The sequence below is a fragment of the Embiotoca jacksoni genome, unplaced genomic scaffold (assembly GCF_022577435.1).
Source record: "Embiotoca jacksoni isolate LCO1_2020_lvr unplaced genomic scaffold, fEmbJac1.0.p SCAF_1, whole genome shotgun sequence".
NCBI classification, from domain to species: domain Eukaryota; kingdom Metazoa; phylum Chordata; class Actinopteri; family Embiotocidae; genus Embiotoca; species Embiotoca jacksoni.
Window position 1 is genome coordinate 20,114,768 of NW_027185229.1, and position 15,816 is coordinate 20,130,583.

Here is a 15,816-nt window from a genome sequence, read left to right on the forward strand (position 1 = left end):
GCCTGCCTAACTACTGCAGCAGCAGCCATAGCAGCTATTTACTGTAATTATTTGGGCCCATTAAAGGAGCAAGCAAGAAAGGGGCTTTCGTAAAAGTATCAAGACCTGAGAGGCTCGATTTGCCACTGTAATGACTGCGGCCAATGTAATTTATTTGTAAGAGTTTCATCTACGTCAATCAGACAGAGACGAGAGTCTCATTCAAAGAACATGGAAGCAGGGTCATAACTGAAATATGTCTGTCCTGCATTCAGGAGGGCAAAACGACAGCGTCTCAAATGGAGGAAATTCAAGTCCTGTGTTAAAGCTGTTGCTTTTATGTGTTCACTAACAGTTATACTGTCAGTAAAATAGGAAATTATTTTAAGAGTAAAAATGGGGTAACTGAAATATTCTTCTGGTGACACAACTTCCTCTGGAGAGGATATTTTTTTGTCCTGGACTTGTTGGCAGTTTCTTCCTAAAGCGGCAACGTTGGGTTATTGCAGTTTCACTATCAGCAGTAACAGTTGTTACCTTGGTTGTAGAGTTTGCAAATAGCTTCGTAGCGTATCATGATTAACTGTTCTGAAGAGGATTGCTATTTTTCTTCTGCCTAAAAGGTTATGTTTTTATTGCAGTTGGTTTGTTTGTTTTACTGACTGTCAGCAGTAATATGGAAAAACTGCCGGCCCATTTTTTATGAAACTTGGTTAGAAGGGTGTAGCAAAGATCAGGGAATAACACATTACATTTTTGAGCAAATCTGAAACAAAGAGGAAGATTTACTGATTATTTCACTTTCATTAACAATGCAATGGTGACAAAACAGGAAATACAGAAGATACAATGACTCCATATGACAATCTGCCACCACACATCACCACAATTGTAAATATATCTGGAACTATATAGTAGTTGCAGATTAGTATATCATAGAAGAGTGGCCCATTGGCCTTGGTGGAGGTCTACACTCTCCAGGAGCACTTATGGTTTGTAGAATACTTAAGCCCAACTTTCTAATGTGAGGGTAATTTACAGTCAGACTGAGACCCAATAAGAAAACGATACATTTCCTGATGAATGAAAAATAACCAACCCCGGACCTCTGTGAGCACAAATTACATGGATGTGAATAACAACATGGACCTTTTGGGATAGCAGGGTGAAGTATGTTCACGAGTGAGCAGCGGAAGACGCGCTCTAATTTCTTGAATTCTTCCAGTTCATGGTAAACTCTCAGCCTTTTCATTCATAATTATTTGAAATTAAAGCTGTAAATGTTTCCTGTTACGTGAACTATCGAGATGTTGATGGGCATGTGGGAAACCCTGTCATCGTGTTTCCAGGAGACAAGAAAGTAATCAGACAGCGGTGCCGATCATACAGTCCCCCGCCTCGTCAAACAGGGGTGGGGCCTTCATTTCCGTTATTTCACCTCAGCTGTCACTGTAATATCCTGTCTGAATTACTATGAGGTGAACGGCTCACTTAATGGTGCGACGGCGGAGGAAATCATCGCAAAAATGAAGGAGAGCCCCTGTAGAAGGAGGAAGGAGAAGCTAGATCGATGCAGGGGGAGACGAGGAGAGAAAAGCGGAAGATATTTATAGCCGGCTCTGCTCGACTCACAGTGTTGTCTTTAAGAAGCACCTTTTTCTCCACCAACCTTCGCTTTTTACTGTCTCTCCCTCACTGCTGTCTTTCGTGTGCACATGTGCCTACTAATTGAAAAGACAGAAAAGAGAGGAAAGGTTATGTGAGGACACGTGGACACAAAGGTGAAGAAACTTGGAGAAAGAGAGACGTTATTCTTCCATTCCCTGAAATACAATACAGATTTCTACTGGCAGCATATTGATTTAGAGACCTTGATGCTGATATATATTACCCCAAAAGACTGCTGTATGTACTTAAAAGAACGAATCAGTGAAGCTAGACGCAGCAACATGTTAATTTAGCTTGGCATAAAGACGGGAAACAAAAGAACACAGTCCCGAGATAGTAAAATTTGCTTCCCATACCAATACACACAGGGCTAGATTGTGATCAAAGTATTTGAAGCGGGTTGTGTTTTTCTTTTTTTTATGGTGACCACAAACAACATGTTGCATTTTTACTGTACATAAAACACACGAGAGGGGAAGTGGCAGAGTTTCTGTTTAATCGGAAATTGGATATGTAGCTTCAAGAAACCTTTGAAAGAACAGCAAAGACACAACAAGAAATACAGTGTCAGTGTGTGTGTGTGTGTGTGTGTGTGTGTGTGTGTGTGTGTGTGTGTGTGTGTGTGTGTACTTGTACAACCATCTTTGAGAGGAACAGTTTCCGTTTTAGACTGTCAGAGTGAGAACATTTTGACGAAGTGAGGTTGAGACTTAGTTTTAGGCTTAAGGTTAGAATTAGTTTTAGGTTTGCGTTGGGGTTAGGGTTGGGGTCAGGCACTTAGTTGCGATGGTTAAGGTTAGGCTGAGGGGGCAAGGGAATGTAAATATATGTAAATGAGTGTCCCCAATGTAGATAGTGAAACAGGTTTTCATGTGGAAGCAGATGAGGGGAAGTCTCAGGCAAAGCAAAACCAAAAGAATTAGAAAAAAGACAGGCCTTTTCACCAGTCTTCTTCTAAATCTCTATCCTGTTTGGAAATGCTCAGAACAGATAATGATAATGGTAGCCGACAACTGTTTATTTAATACATATGTCAATGACTTCAATTATTTCTGTGGGCACCCAAAAAGTGTTGTATTAAAAGATAATGATGATAGAGTCAAATACAGTAATAATACAAGTTTTCATGGGGGAGGTTATAATTGCTGAGAAATACAGCAGAAACTAAAAATTCCCTTATGTCTGATGACAACTATAGTGCATTGCAAAACTGTTTATAATAGGGTGACTTAAAGTGAAAAATGAAAGTGTACCCTTTGTGATGCGTCATTTTGTGAACAGATTCCTGGTAAGACTTTTTTTTTTTTTTTAACCAGTATTCATTTTTCTAAATAATACTTAGAAATTTGGAAAATGAGATGAGAAAATTGATAACACTTCACATCTGTCTGTTAAATATACAGGCACCGCCAGCAGCCGGTTAGTTTATCTTAATCTTAGTGTTTAGCTGAGTTAACTGGCTGTAGCGTCATATTTAACAGACAGATATGTCAAACAATTTATTTCCCAACTGTCTTGTCTTCTGAACCCTGAAAGTGAACACGTCTTCTGGCTACCTTTCAACCAGTTTTCCCCCAAAAATGCTTTTCTGATCATTTTTCTGTGTAGTTTCAGTCATTTATAGAGATCTGAACTTGTAATTCACAAGAAAAATTAAATTAAAGAAAAATCTTAACCCAACCATCAGACCTCCAGTTGGGAACCAGACAAGTATAATGTGCTAACAGACCCATATTAATATCTCAATCCAACAATAATGCAAAAAATTTTTTTTCCATGTAAACTGTTAGAAAAATGTAATTCTTCATTTATTATATTTGACACCTAAATATTATTGTAATTTAGTTTTGATTTGAGAAATAACAGTGAAACGCTTTAAAGAAAAAAATATTTCAATATTTATTTGCGGTACAAACATGTCTTGTGTTGTTTCCATATACTGTACAATACATAGGGTCAATCATATTTCCTTCAGTAGACAGAAAGGTGAGACTGCCCCAGTTAACATGCCCCTTGTTTTTAATACACAGACAGATTGCATCTTTTTTTTAAAAACTGTTTACAGCACAATACAAAACAGCTATTCAACGTGACTTTGAAGCTGTAACACGATGCAAGATGCATTGTCAAAAAAATCCCTGAAAAATTCCTCACTGAGGTAACAATTTTAAATCATTTACTTTTTCTTTCACTTTGTATTTATTCACACCGCCACCTCTCTCCTCGCCTCTGCTCTTGCTTGTTCGCGTCTCTACCGTCCCGAGCACATTCTTACCAAGATGTAGCTACAAGTTTAAGGACACAGAAACGGCCGTTCCCGTGATCTGGCAAATTTACAAACAGAGAAAAAGACTTGATTTCTCTTTCATTGTTACAAAGACACAAAAACACAAGAAAGCAGCTTGAAATCAACCATATTCTGTTTTAAATAGAAAAGCTCCGTACTGAAATATATTTCAATCCTAGGGTGCAAGTGATCAAGTCCTCTGTGTTTTTCTTATTGTACTGTAAGAGGGGTATGACTCCAGACTACGGAAGTCCTTTCAAGCATGGTAGAATTATTTTTCATCTCTGATGCTATAATAGGAGAGGAACTTTTGCATATAAATTCATAACATATATATACTGAGATATATATTCATATTCAAAGGCCACAGGAATAGCATAGAGCACATTATATCAAAACAAGACGGAAAAAAACTTTGTAATTATTTAAGCCGGATGGTGTAATTGTCTAATGTGAACATAACTGGCATGCTGAACCACAGCTCTGGCTGTGTGAATTAGTGTAAATGTGCATGTGTGTGTGTGTGTGTGTGTGTGTGTGTGTGTGTGCTAGCGAGGGCCTCTTTCAGGTTGGTACTGGCCCTACATTTTGGACACCCCAGGTGAAATATTACTTCAGTCCATAAGCCATAATCGAGCTGGATCTTGTATAATTATATAGAGTAAATATAGTACAAAAAGAAGAATTTAAAAACTCTGAGGTCTTAGATCTACAAAATACTGCAAAAAAGGTGTTTTGATATATTGCAGAGTAACAAAGAGGACCTCGTGTGACCCGTTACGGCAAAAAGACAGCTCGCCGCCTATGATTACCGTGTTCTTATTCAAATAACAGATAAACATTTTTTCCACATAATGTTTTTCTAAAGTGAGATACAAAGAGTATTGAACAGTCAGCATTAGAAACAAGTTAGAAAGATTATATAAGGCCAGCTAAAACCAACCCTCTTCAGATTCAACTGCTGTGCCCTCTGAAACCCAGTTCTGTTTCTGTTTAGACCCCGTCCACATCTAGGTTTTAAAAACCAAAGTCTGCAGTCTGCTATGAACATTGGACCTCATGCAAAGAAACATAAGCTGTATGTGTGTTTTAAGAGCACTACAGGCCTGTACTTTACCTGTAGTTGCTTGAACGTCATTCATAAAAATAGGCTTTGTTTCCTTTTCAGTTACCTCTTGCACTGAATTTTTATCATTCATTTTGTATCCAGGATCTATTCATTTTCTCTTTTTGAGTTGCATCTTTACACCAGTCGTATAAGTCTCGTTCAGATAGTCTGCCTTTTTCTACAATATTTATAAATTTGGAGATTTTATATATATTTATAGCCCAACATCAACTACAAGGAAAAGAAATGTTGTAAAATGATTATTATGTTCACTATATCAGCATGTTAAAACATCTTGGCCTTTTTCGGAATTATTTGACAACATTAATACCGTTTCCTTTCAAAAACCTGCCTTAGCGTCTTTATAATGGTCAGTGTCATTTAAATATATTCTCCATTATACCTGGTATTAAACACCGCCTGTGGCACAATGTATTTGTCTCTTTACCACTTAAAAAGTCAGTGACTGCTTTGCTTCAGCAAAATGTTTTCAGTATCTTACTTTATTTATGTCACTATACGGCTCAGCGATTACAGCAACTTAAATAATAGGTCCTTTCTCTTTATTTCCAGTTCCCATGATGCAAATACTGTTACGGCTTAATTTGTTTTTGTCTGTTAATTTCCTACAGCAAGACTTCAAGCTGTGCAGTGTGACGTTCTGCTTTTCTACTCTTATAGTGACAATTATCAAGGCAGCTTCATATGATAATTTTGGGGTATAGGTTGTATTTATCAGGTTTAACTGCGATTTACAAAATGTTTGTGCAAGAAGAAGAAAATGTTCTTTCATGAGGCCTAATGTACCAACAGACGTTTCCCCAAGTCGAATAAGTGCAGTGTTGTTCCCTAAGTGGAAACCTAATTAGGAGAAAAATGACTGCAGCAGAGGAATATTTTAACACATTTTTAGAGTCTTTCTTAAAATGACTGCAGGATTCTCCCATTCGTTTTCCATATAACCATATTGAATTCAATAACATATTGGTTCAATAACCATATTGAACCTTTCGTTTTAAGTGCTACGGATGTGGACACTGTCTCAGAAAAACGCCTCAACCCCATGCTGTGTGCCGCCGTGTTCGGCAGCAACAGCAGTTAAAAAAACAGTCCTCATTGTTTGTCTTCCCGCCTTGTAAAGCAACATCCAACTGTGGTTACGTCTACTGTTAGAGAGCATACAGCACCACAGCATGCTCAGGTATACAAAATAATATAGATCTGTTTACTATTAGCTCTATAATAAATATACATATATATATACACATACATATATATATATATATATATATATATATATATATATATATATATATATATATACATACATATACATACATATATACATACATATATATCCATACATATATATATCCATACATATACATATATATATACATACATATATATATACATACATATACATATATATCTATATATATACATACATACATACATATATATCCATACATATACATATATATATATATATATATATATATCCTTTGTGTTTAATATATCTTTTATATTATATACTCAAGGCTTAAGGGTGAATCAACTCAAGACAAAACTTGAATGAAATGGGTGATCCCTATTAAGAAAGGCTTTTCTTGTCAGTTTACGCCAATGCATTTCAGGGACATGAAGCTATCTCAGTAAGTAACTGCAGTTTGGAGCTGAGGCAAGTCCCAGTCCAGGTTACAATCACAGTCTCTTGTCCTAAAGACTTTTTTTTGGCAAATTTCTCGAGAAGAAACCTACGATGGGCCAAAAAAAAAAAGAAAGAAAGAGGTTTGCAGGATAAGAAGGCTGAGGTACTTCTTTGCTTGAGGCTGCTGAGATAGGCTGCCCAAAAAGTTGCTCAGAAATGTTAACGCTGCCTTCCTATCCCCCATCCTTTACCCTGACCCCTCAGTGACGTCTCTGCAAACGAAGAAAAGTAAGAAATCAGTTTTGGCAAAACACACTAATGAGAGAAAGGAAGTTCAAATTTTGGTTTCTAACTGAAATAAAACAAATGTCCAAAATGATGAGAACAGCTGGTGGAAGCAACTAGTAGGCAACGAGAAGAACAGAAATATGGCGAAGAAAGAAGGAAATGGGATCTGCACTCGGGAACAAGTTGGCCAAATACTAAATCTGCAGTCGAATTTTTAGCCGTCCCCAACCGCCATTCATCTGATTCCTAACATCATGCCAGTTTTAACCCCTAACCTGGGCCTAACCCCGACCCTCTGCTCTGGGCCCAGCTCCTGCTCCCTCCCCACTGCTCTATGCAGCTGTCAGGACTCGTCGCAGCCTGGAACTGGCCTTTCCTCTGTCCACTCCTCCTCTCTGAATGTCTCTTTATCTGCCTGCTTCCCGCACCGTCTCTAAGTGCCAACAAGTCAATGGCTACTCCACTGTGCAAACTGCATTAGGTCATTACAAACCTAAAGAAAAGAAAAAGTTAAAAAAAAAAAAAAAAAAAAAAAAAAAAAGCCAACAACACCCATTACCCTTCTTTAGTTTTACAATCTCTTAAGCCATTACAGGATGGGACTACTTTGTTTTTGGACAAAGATAAGATGTCTATGTGTATATATTTATATAAGGTATAGATCTGTGCGTAAATGTACATAAAAATATACAAAAATGCATTTAGACATACTGAATTTGTTAAGGACTGCCCATACATTTTCTGCCATGTACGTTAACATACATACAGTACAAACATACTTTGTTTATGTGTGTGTGTGTGCGCGCGCGCGAGTGTGTGTTAATTCCTTGGTTTTTAAAAACTCTACATTCAGTAGAGCGAGATTTCCTACGAGTAAATCCCAGATTCTCCACTTGGCACCAGTCAGCTCAGCTCGGGAGCCGAGACAGAAAGACAGCGGGGATGTTGTCATCTCATAAATCGAGCGCCGTAGATTTTCCGAGTTCCTATCTTTGTATGAAGCTGTCTGTCCTGCTGCGGCCGTTCAGTTTCTCAGTCAGTTAAGTCTCCCTTGTTCTTCGGTACAAGATGAGTTGATCAGGGGTTTTCCTTCCTTGATTTCAATCAGTCGCCGAGCAGAATGCCATCGTAAACCCACAGTTCCCCTCTCCGGGTTAAAAAAAAAATACTCCCCGTACCCTTGTAACGTGGCATCTGTGACCCCCTCCTGTTCCTTCATCGCTGCTCCGTGGCCAGGCTCTCAGACAATGAGCCTTGGGAGGATAAAACATTCATTAAAACCGGCTGCTTTCCTTCAGTGCAGCCGCTTGTTACCGTGGTAACAACACCACCTTGACCCCCACCCCTCTTAAAAAGGAGGGCAGTCTCAAGTCTAAATTTCATGTGGACTCCAGCGTGTCCAGCTGAAACACATTGTGATTGGTCGGGGTGGTGAAGAAGAGCTGGTCGTGCGTCGGCGAGGTCGAGTGGTTGTCGCAGGGGCTGTTGAGGCCCAGCGTCCGCTCAAAGTCCAGCAGCTGTCCCATGAAGTTGAAGTTTGGGGAAATGTTCGACTTTTTCCGCTTGACAAAGTCGTAGGCGTCGTTGAGCGACAGGTTGAGCTTCTGCATCAGGTAGGCCACGGTGACGGTGACCGAGCGGCTGATACCGGCCAAACAGTGGACCAGGATGCCGCACTTTTTGGAGCGTGCTTCGTCTGAGGAGGAGCAGAAGGAGGACGAGAATGGCATCACAGAGGAGGAGACAGAGAGGAAAGCATGTTTCAGTCATAAACTCAAGGCTTCAAATTCAATTCAAATTATGAATGAGTCAGAAGGGGAAAAAAAAAAGAAGTGCTTTCTAATTAGCCTTTTGACCAACATTTATATGTAAATGTATAAAAGAAATCATGAGAGTCAGGTTTATTTAAAGTCTAATTTAACACCAGATGATTCACTGCTCCCTCTGATTCAAATTTCAAACCTGTTTTAGGGGGCGTTAGCGATGCCCTTTGATGTATAATGATTTTAAAAACGATTGCAATCATTTACAGTCCAGATAGTTAATCAATGACAATACTTTATGAGTGTCAATATGAATGAACATTTGGTAAAACACAGCATTCATATTCAGGGAATTTATTTAGATTTATTGCTTTTCCTTAAACTGTTTTAGGTTATAGAGCGTTATTTAACTATAGCAGGTGACTGTCAGGTGCTTGGGAAACTTTTCTGACATTTTATGAATGAAACAAGAAACAAACTTAATGAGTAAATAATCCAAACATTATTCAATGATAATAATAATAATAATAATCATTGGAGTCACCGTAGGTGTATGATAAATCAATAACACAAGCGTGCAACAGCTCAAAATGTGAACCAGAAAATTGGATGTCTCTTTCAAAAATACATGCATCATGGTTACGGAATGAATTCGGAGTGACCTTTCTCAATGACAGCAGAGAGCCATATTTCATTCTGCTTTCTAGCTCTCTGAGTAGAAAAACATCTTACATTATTAAGCGGCTACATCCATGCACCTATCGGTTTCGAGTTCTTGCACTCGCATCTCTACAGGCTATTAGAGCGAGAGTTAAGTGCTTCTTTCCTTCCTTTCTTCTCTCCCTCTCTTTCATCCTCTCCTTTATCTCTCTGCCTCTCCTCGCTGCCTGCAACTCCTGTTGTAGGATTGGGGTCAGTTGGCTCGCGAGCTCAGGCTGCCGAGTCGATGACAAATTAAATTTATACATGACGCGAGCTCACTTTCCACAGTAAAAAAAAAAAAAGGGGGCCAAAAATCCTCGTCACGGAGAATCAGACCCAACTACACAGGGCTCAGAAGTCAAATAAGTAACTAGTTGTTAATCTGCTTGAGCTGATCTACTGACTGAGCAGCATTACATCACTTTACTGGTGGTCATAGGGACATAATGATCCAATAATCTTTCATTTATCACGCTGTTAGGTGCCAAAAATCCTGCTGTCTCTCCATTCTTGCATACAAAAAAAACAAACATGTTCAAACAATAATTTTAGATATTTAAGGAATTTGCAACTTTCAGCAGCACAGTGTTAAGTCACATCTGTGCCTCTTTTACCCATAATTACCCTGCTGTTATAAAAAAAAAAAATCTGATGTAATCCCCCCATATTACAGACAGCCAGCTCCATTTAACATCAGCATGACCCAAATCTGCCACGACCTCTGGCTCTGGCATATGTCACACTTCCTCCCACCTAAGCAGAATCATTACTCTAAAAAAAAAAAAAAATGGGGGGGGGGGGGGGGGGGGCTGTGTGTGAGTGGTCTGGACAATCTAAGACAAACATAAAGACTCCGGCATTGACTCGACTCCCTCCCTCAGAGGGAATTCTCTGGGAATGAAGTCAGAAGGAATGATGGGAAACACTGAAAATAGGACGAGGGCCGAAATTCCTCTCCACTCAGTGTGACCCCATTCTCAAAGAATCCATTTCCATGTTTTATTCAAAATGTTGCTTTTATATTTTGTGTTTTTTTTTTTTTTATTATTTTTTTTTGCAGGCATGTGACAGTCTAAGTGTGGATTAACAATTAAATTTAAGGGAAATTGCCACTAATTCTATCAAAAACAAAAACTATTCACTGTGCACGGAAGAAACATTTTTCATGATTTATGATTGAAATCTTGACAGAATAGAGGACATACAAGCAACAAACTTATCAAATATTAATATTACCCACTTTTCTTCAGTTCTATGTGATAGTAAATTGAATATCTTTGGGCGTCTTAATAGAATCGAATTGATTATTTGGAGCTTTAAGATATAACTAGAGCTGAAGCGATTAACTGATTACTCGCTGGATAGAGAAGTTGATCATCATTTAATCATTTCTCAAACAAAAATAAAGAATGCTTGTTGGTTCCAGCTTCTAAAAATGGGTCTATATGCTGCTTTACTTTGTCAAGTAGTGACAGTAAACTGAATATCTGTTGGTTTTAGACTTTCAGTCAGACAAAACAATAGTTTAAAGATGAGGCCATGAGCTCAACCGCCGATGAACAAAATGATATAACCTCCGAGGTCTATCTAAAAATCTGATGTGTATCTAAACATAACATCACAGCATTCTCCGCCTCCACTCACCGATAAATGAAATGGCCTCGGGGAAAAACTGAGAGAGGTTCTGGCTCCAGTGATCGGAGATGGGAATCTGTTTGTACTTGAAGTCCCCCTCATGTTCGAACATGTTGGGCAGGTTGGGTGTCACGTTGAGGATGTACTTGATGTTGTACTTGCTGAGCACATCCAGGTTGGTGGAGTCTTTGGCACAGCCCAGGTAAAGGTACGGCAGGATCTGGACGGGAAACGCTGGCTGGTTGTTGGGGAGCGGGCTGCCCTCCGACTCTGTGGCGCTGCCCGGCTCGCGGTCAGACTCCCCGTCCGAGCAGTCGGAGCTGATGCGGAGTCCTCCCAGGCCGAGGACGGAGGCTGGTGGGGAGCTGCTAGGACAGGAGCAGTCCAAATTGGTCTCGCAGTGCTCGGGGTACTCTGACTGGAACTTGTTGAAGCCCCCTGGTAGACAAAAAAAAGATCACCCCAAAATGATTCAATGCTGGTATAAAGCCAAGAAAGTCATCTCACTTGGTATAAAGCTGTACCCTGTACACTTAAAATCAACAAAATGGCAGCTGACTGTAAACTCTGCATGGTACAAGAGGTGGATGATGAACCTGAATGACAAGAAATTTACCTTTTGGGTCATATAACGTATACTATCAAAAAATATATTCGCAAATAATAATAGAGGCGGTCAAACTAAGAAAAATCTAATGTAGGACACATTTTATAATATGCTAAACATTCGCTAAAGGTGAAGGATATCAACATAAAATGTCTTATTATATTTATATTTATATTTATTACAAGTAGGCTATTAAAATGGGCTTTTATGAAATGAAAAAAAAAAATTCCACTTTTGTGAAAATGCTATTGTTCAATTCAAACCATCTCCTCATCACACACTGATGTTGCAGCTAAAAGGATAATAATAATAAGGTGAAGTTCACGTCAGTATGAACATGAAAACAGGCTGTACAGATGTGCTCCATTGAGAAAAGCTGCGCCCTGCGGAGAGTGAGCAGCAGCGCAGGACACTCAGCTGCGCTCCAGCACTACACAGCTCAGTGGACTTTTTGTGAATGGCAGCTCGGCTCTTGACTCCCGACAAACATTTATATTATTTACGGGTCAAATACAACCAAATCGGCTACTAAACCACCCTATTTTATACTTGTTTCTTCGGGTTTTTAAAAAAAAAAAAAAAAAAAAATTTTTTAAACCGAAGCAGCTTTTATTTTGGTGCAGGAGGATTATTCAGAGTGCGTCGTCGTATCCTCGTTTCTCTGTTCATTCATGAAAAAAAAAAAACCAAAAAAAACAAAAAACCGCCTGTCTTTTCCTGAAGGAACACAACATGGCGGTTCCATTTTTGCAGCATTTAACCGAAAACATACTGTATTTGACCCTGCTCTATAGACAAAGACAAAGTATATGGTTTTATTCAGCATTTCCTCAGAAAAAGAATCCCGCCTTTCAGTCGAGAATAGAAAATGAAGCAATAATTGATGTCGGCTGCATGAAACATCTGTCGAACATCAAAGTTGAAATATACACAGTGCATCTAATTTGCTTCACTGTATCTGAATTGTTTTAATAGGCAAAACTGTCGCATACTAATTAGAAACTTCAGTCTGTAGACAGATGAAAACAGCTGGATTTACTTGAGGTGGCGCCACATTGTGACCCCTAAACACTTTATTCGTGTGATAATGTTTCATAGGATTCTAATAGTCGAGGAGTGGCTTGAGATATGTGACTCTATCAAGATTTTCTTTTAAGCACACTGAATCTATCTGACCCAACTCAGACACCAGGATAATAAAAAAAAATAATGTGACCGTCAATTTAAGCATCCCAGATCGGATAAATACTCCGATTTATACTGTTATATTAGCAGGAATTGATTACTGTGGTGAGAGTGAAACCCAGAGCACTCATTAAATAGTTCATCTAATTGGGGACAATTTAAGTTAATCAAATCAGAGTGGAATTAAACACTTTGCTGCACCACGTTATGAATGTGTATTTTATGAATTAAAGGCAATGCAACACACAAGCAGACCTTTTAAAGTAACATTAATCTGATCTTACCCTCCAGATAGAAAGCCTTGCACCCGTCGTCCCGCAGCTTCAGCAGGAGCAGCCCCAGCACGGAGCTCCCCAGCCCGGACTCCTGGCGCTCAGAGGTCGCCTCGTCGTAAAGAACCACCACGTCCGTCTTGCACCGCTTCACAAATTTCTCCTTGTCCTCGTTGTTGGGGATGATGGAGCGGATGGGGAGGTTGCCCTTCTTCAGCCTCCGGAGCATGAGGCCCGGGATGGCCAGGTTGATGGCCGACTCGATGTGCGAGGACTCGTATAACTCATGGGGTCTGCAGTCCAGCAGCAGCAGAGAGCTGGCCCCGGACTCCAGCTCCTCCTGCAGCCACTCCACGCTCTTACTCGACATCATCATCATAGTCACGATCACAGAGCCTCTCCACAGACGATTAATTTTCATTAGGGAAACGTTAATCCGCCTGTCCCCTGATGTGACATGAAAACAACACAACAGGGTAAAAGGAACAAAAATCACGACGCTAAACTTCCCTTCCCGCGGCCGCCGCCGCCGCCGCTCCCGCTCCTGCTGCTGTTCCTGCGGGCGCAACGCACCCAAGACACACTTCCACACACTCGCACACACATCCAACACGCACGCACCGATGCCCCTCTGGTCGGAGCAGGAAACTTGAACATGCAGAGGTTTCTTTCCCTCCTTCCTTCAGTCCGACAGAAGTGGAGGTGTCATTCCAGTCCATCGACGTCCATTCGGCGAGCCCGCTCCAACTTTGAGGCGTCCGCAGAGCCACGAAACGGCCCGAAGATGCCTCGTTAGTGCCTCAGGATGTGAGTTACAGTAGAGCTGCCGCCGCTAAAGCCCATGATTATTGTTATTATTTGACATGCTGGCCCGTTGAGCGCCTCTGGTTTGTCATGTCCACTGGATGCGTTAAAGAGGCTCTGCGGGCTTGTCATTGAGGAGAGGGAGGAGCGCCGAGATTTAAAGGTGCAGAGCTGCTGAGGAGTCACAGGAGCTCGTGCTGCTTTCATAACATACCGTCCATTCATTGATTCTCTGCACGGTATAGTCGAACTATAGAGTAACAAAACGGACTTCTGGGATGGGGAAATCAACGCATTTTGAAGCCACGTTTTGATTCCTACCTTGATGTCTGTTGTGTTTATGGTGCTGGGCATTCTGGCTTTATTTTCTATTTATTTTTTTTCTATTGGGATTTTAATGATTAATATATAGGGGTGGCGCAGTGGTGCAGTGGTTGGCATTGTCGCCTCACAGTGGCAAGGTTCCGGGTTTGATTTTGGGCCTCTATGTGCGGAGTTTGCATGTTCTCCCAGCGCCTGCGTGGGTTCTCTCCAGGTACTCCGGCTTCCCTCCCACCGTCCAAAAGCACAGGTGACACAATTGGTGATTCTACAAAAAAAAAAATGTCCCTTAGGTGTGAATGAGAGCGTGACTGGTCTTTGTTTCCGTCTGTCTCTATGTGTTGGCCCTGTGATGGACTGGCGATCTGTCCAAGGGTTTACCCTTCATCCTCCCAAAGTGAGCTGGGATAGTGTTCCTGTTCAGGATGAAGTGGGTAGAGATAATGGATGGATGGTTAATATATCTTTAATGTTGTCTTTGAATAATATAGTTGAGACACCATTACCTGAAAGTTAATGAAGTCTGGTGCACCACCACACAGTAAAAAGCTTAATTTACGTACTTTGTAAAACTGTACAGTATGGCAGGATTGTTTTATTGTTATGTTATTGGAATTATTTACAAAAGTTTGAAACATTTGTAAAGGAAGGTGTAAGGCAACAAAATTGTATTTTTGTTTTATCCTGGATAAGCAGCATCCACTTTATTGGGTACATCGTGGCAACTGTTCTGCCTTGAAGTGCAATTTTATGATATCTGTGATGTTCAATTTGTTTTGACGTCATAGAGGTGCTAATTCTATGATGTGTTAGTATTGTGTTGCTCTGGGTTGCATTCTACAACGAGGTGTTAATATGTATATTCAGAGGCGGAAAAAAAATACAAACACCTGTCAGGACAATGAAGTCTGGTGCACCACCACACAGTAAAAAGCTTAATTTACGTACTTTGTAAAACTGTACAGTATGGCAGGATTGTTTTATTCCATTGCATTAGATTGTGCAGGTGAAAAGATCATGTGCCCCCCCCCCCCCCCCGAGTGAATGATTACACGTATCAGTTGTAGCGATAAAGCCCGAACCAATAGACAAAGGTCTGTCTCATTGAAGTGAACCGTATTTGACACTGTATAATTTATGTTTTATAAAGAACATTTACATTTTCATAAATTCAAATCACATTGACACTTTTAGAAACTGCGTGACAGCAGTATATTTTTGTATGCAAAATGTGTGTCTCGTAAAATGTAGTTTGACAAGCACTTGTGTTCGTCATTAGACTACAGAGACACGGCTACAGCCACAAGCTGTGAAAGGCAAAATGTGTTCTTTCCTTTCTAAGCTGGCAGACATTGGAGACCTAATGTTTTATCTTTGGTCACCAGAGATACAAAATGCCTTCAATTCATTTGGTTCCGATTATGACTCCATGATTCGGGATTTCAGGTTTATTAAATATTGAAACATCCTCTTTTTTGTTAACAAGCTATAATGATTACGATATCACTCCTTTTGCTTTATAAAAAAGATGAATTAGAAATCGAGG

General features: G+C 40.0%; 1 protein-coding gene across 1 annotated transcript; it reads right to left on the minus strand.

The window, feature by feature from the left end:
* Window positions 1-6,446: 6,446 nt before the first annotated feature.
* Window positions 6,447-13,665, minus strand: dusp7 (dual specificity phosphatase 7). The gene is made up of 3 exons (XM_069146460.1): window positions 13,158-13,665; window positions 11,091-11,519; window positions 6,447-8,677 (listed from the first exon to the last, which is right to left on the minus strand). Exons 1-3 carry the CDS (start codon window positions 13,564-13,566, stop codon window positions 8,361-8,363), a joined length of 1,155 nt encoding a protein of 384 aa, XP_069002561.1. The 5' UTR covers window positions 13,567-13,665; the 3' UTR covers window positions 6,447-8,360.
* Window positions 13,666-15,816: the final 2,151 nt, after the last annotated feature.

What these genes read in the sequence shown, in the direction of transcription:
- dusp7 (XM_069146460.1), bottom strand. Translation starts at nt 13,566, where the DNA reads ATGAAAATTAATCGTCTGTGGAGAGGCTCTGTGATCGTGACTATGATG. An exon ending in CAAGGCTTTCTATCTGGAGG is followed by an intron (nt 11,520 to 13,157) that starts GTAAGATCAGAT and finishes TTTGTCTACCAG; the next exon opens with GGGGCTTCAACAAGTTCCAG. An exon ending in CGAGGCCATTTCATTTATCG is followed by an intron (nt 8,678 to 11,090) that starts GTGAGTGGAGGC and finishes GCTCCTCCTCAG; the next exon opens with ACGAAGCACGCTCCAAAAAG.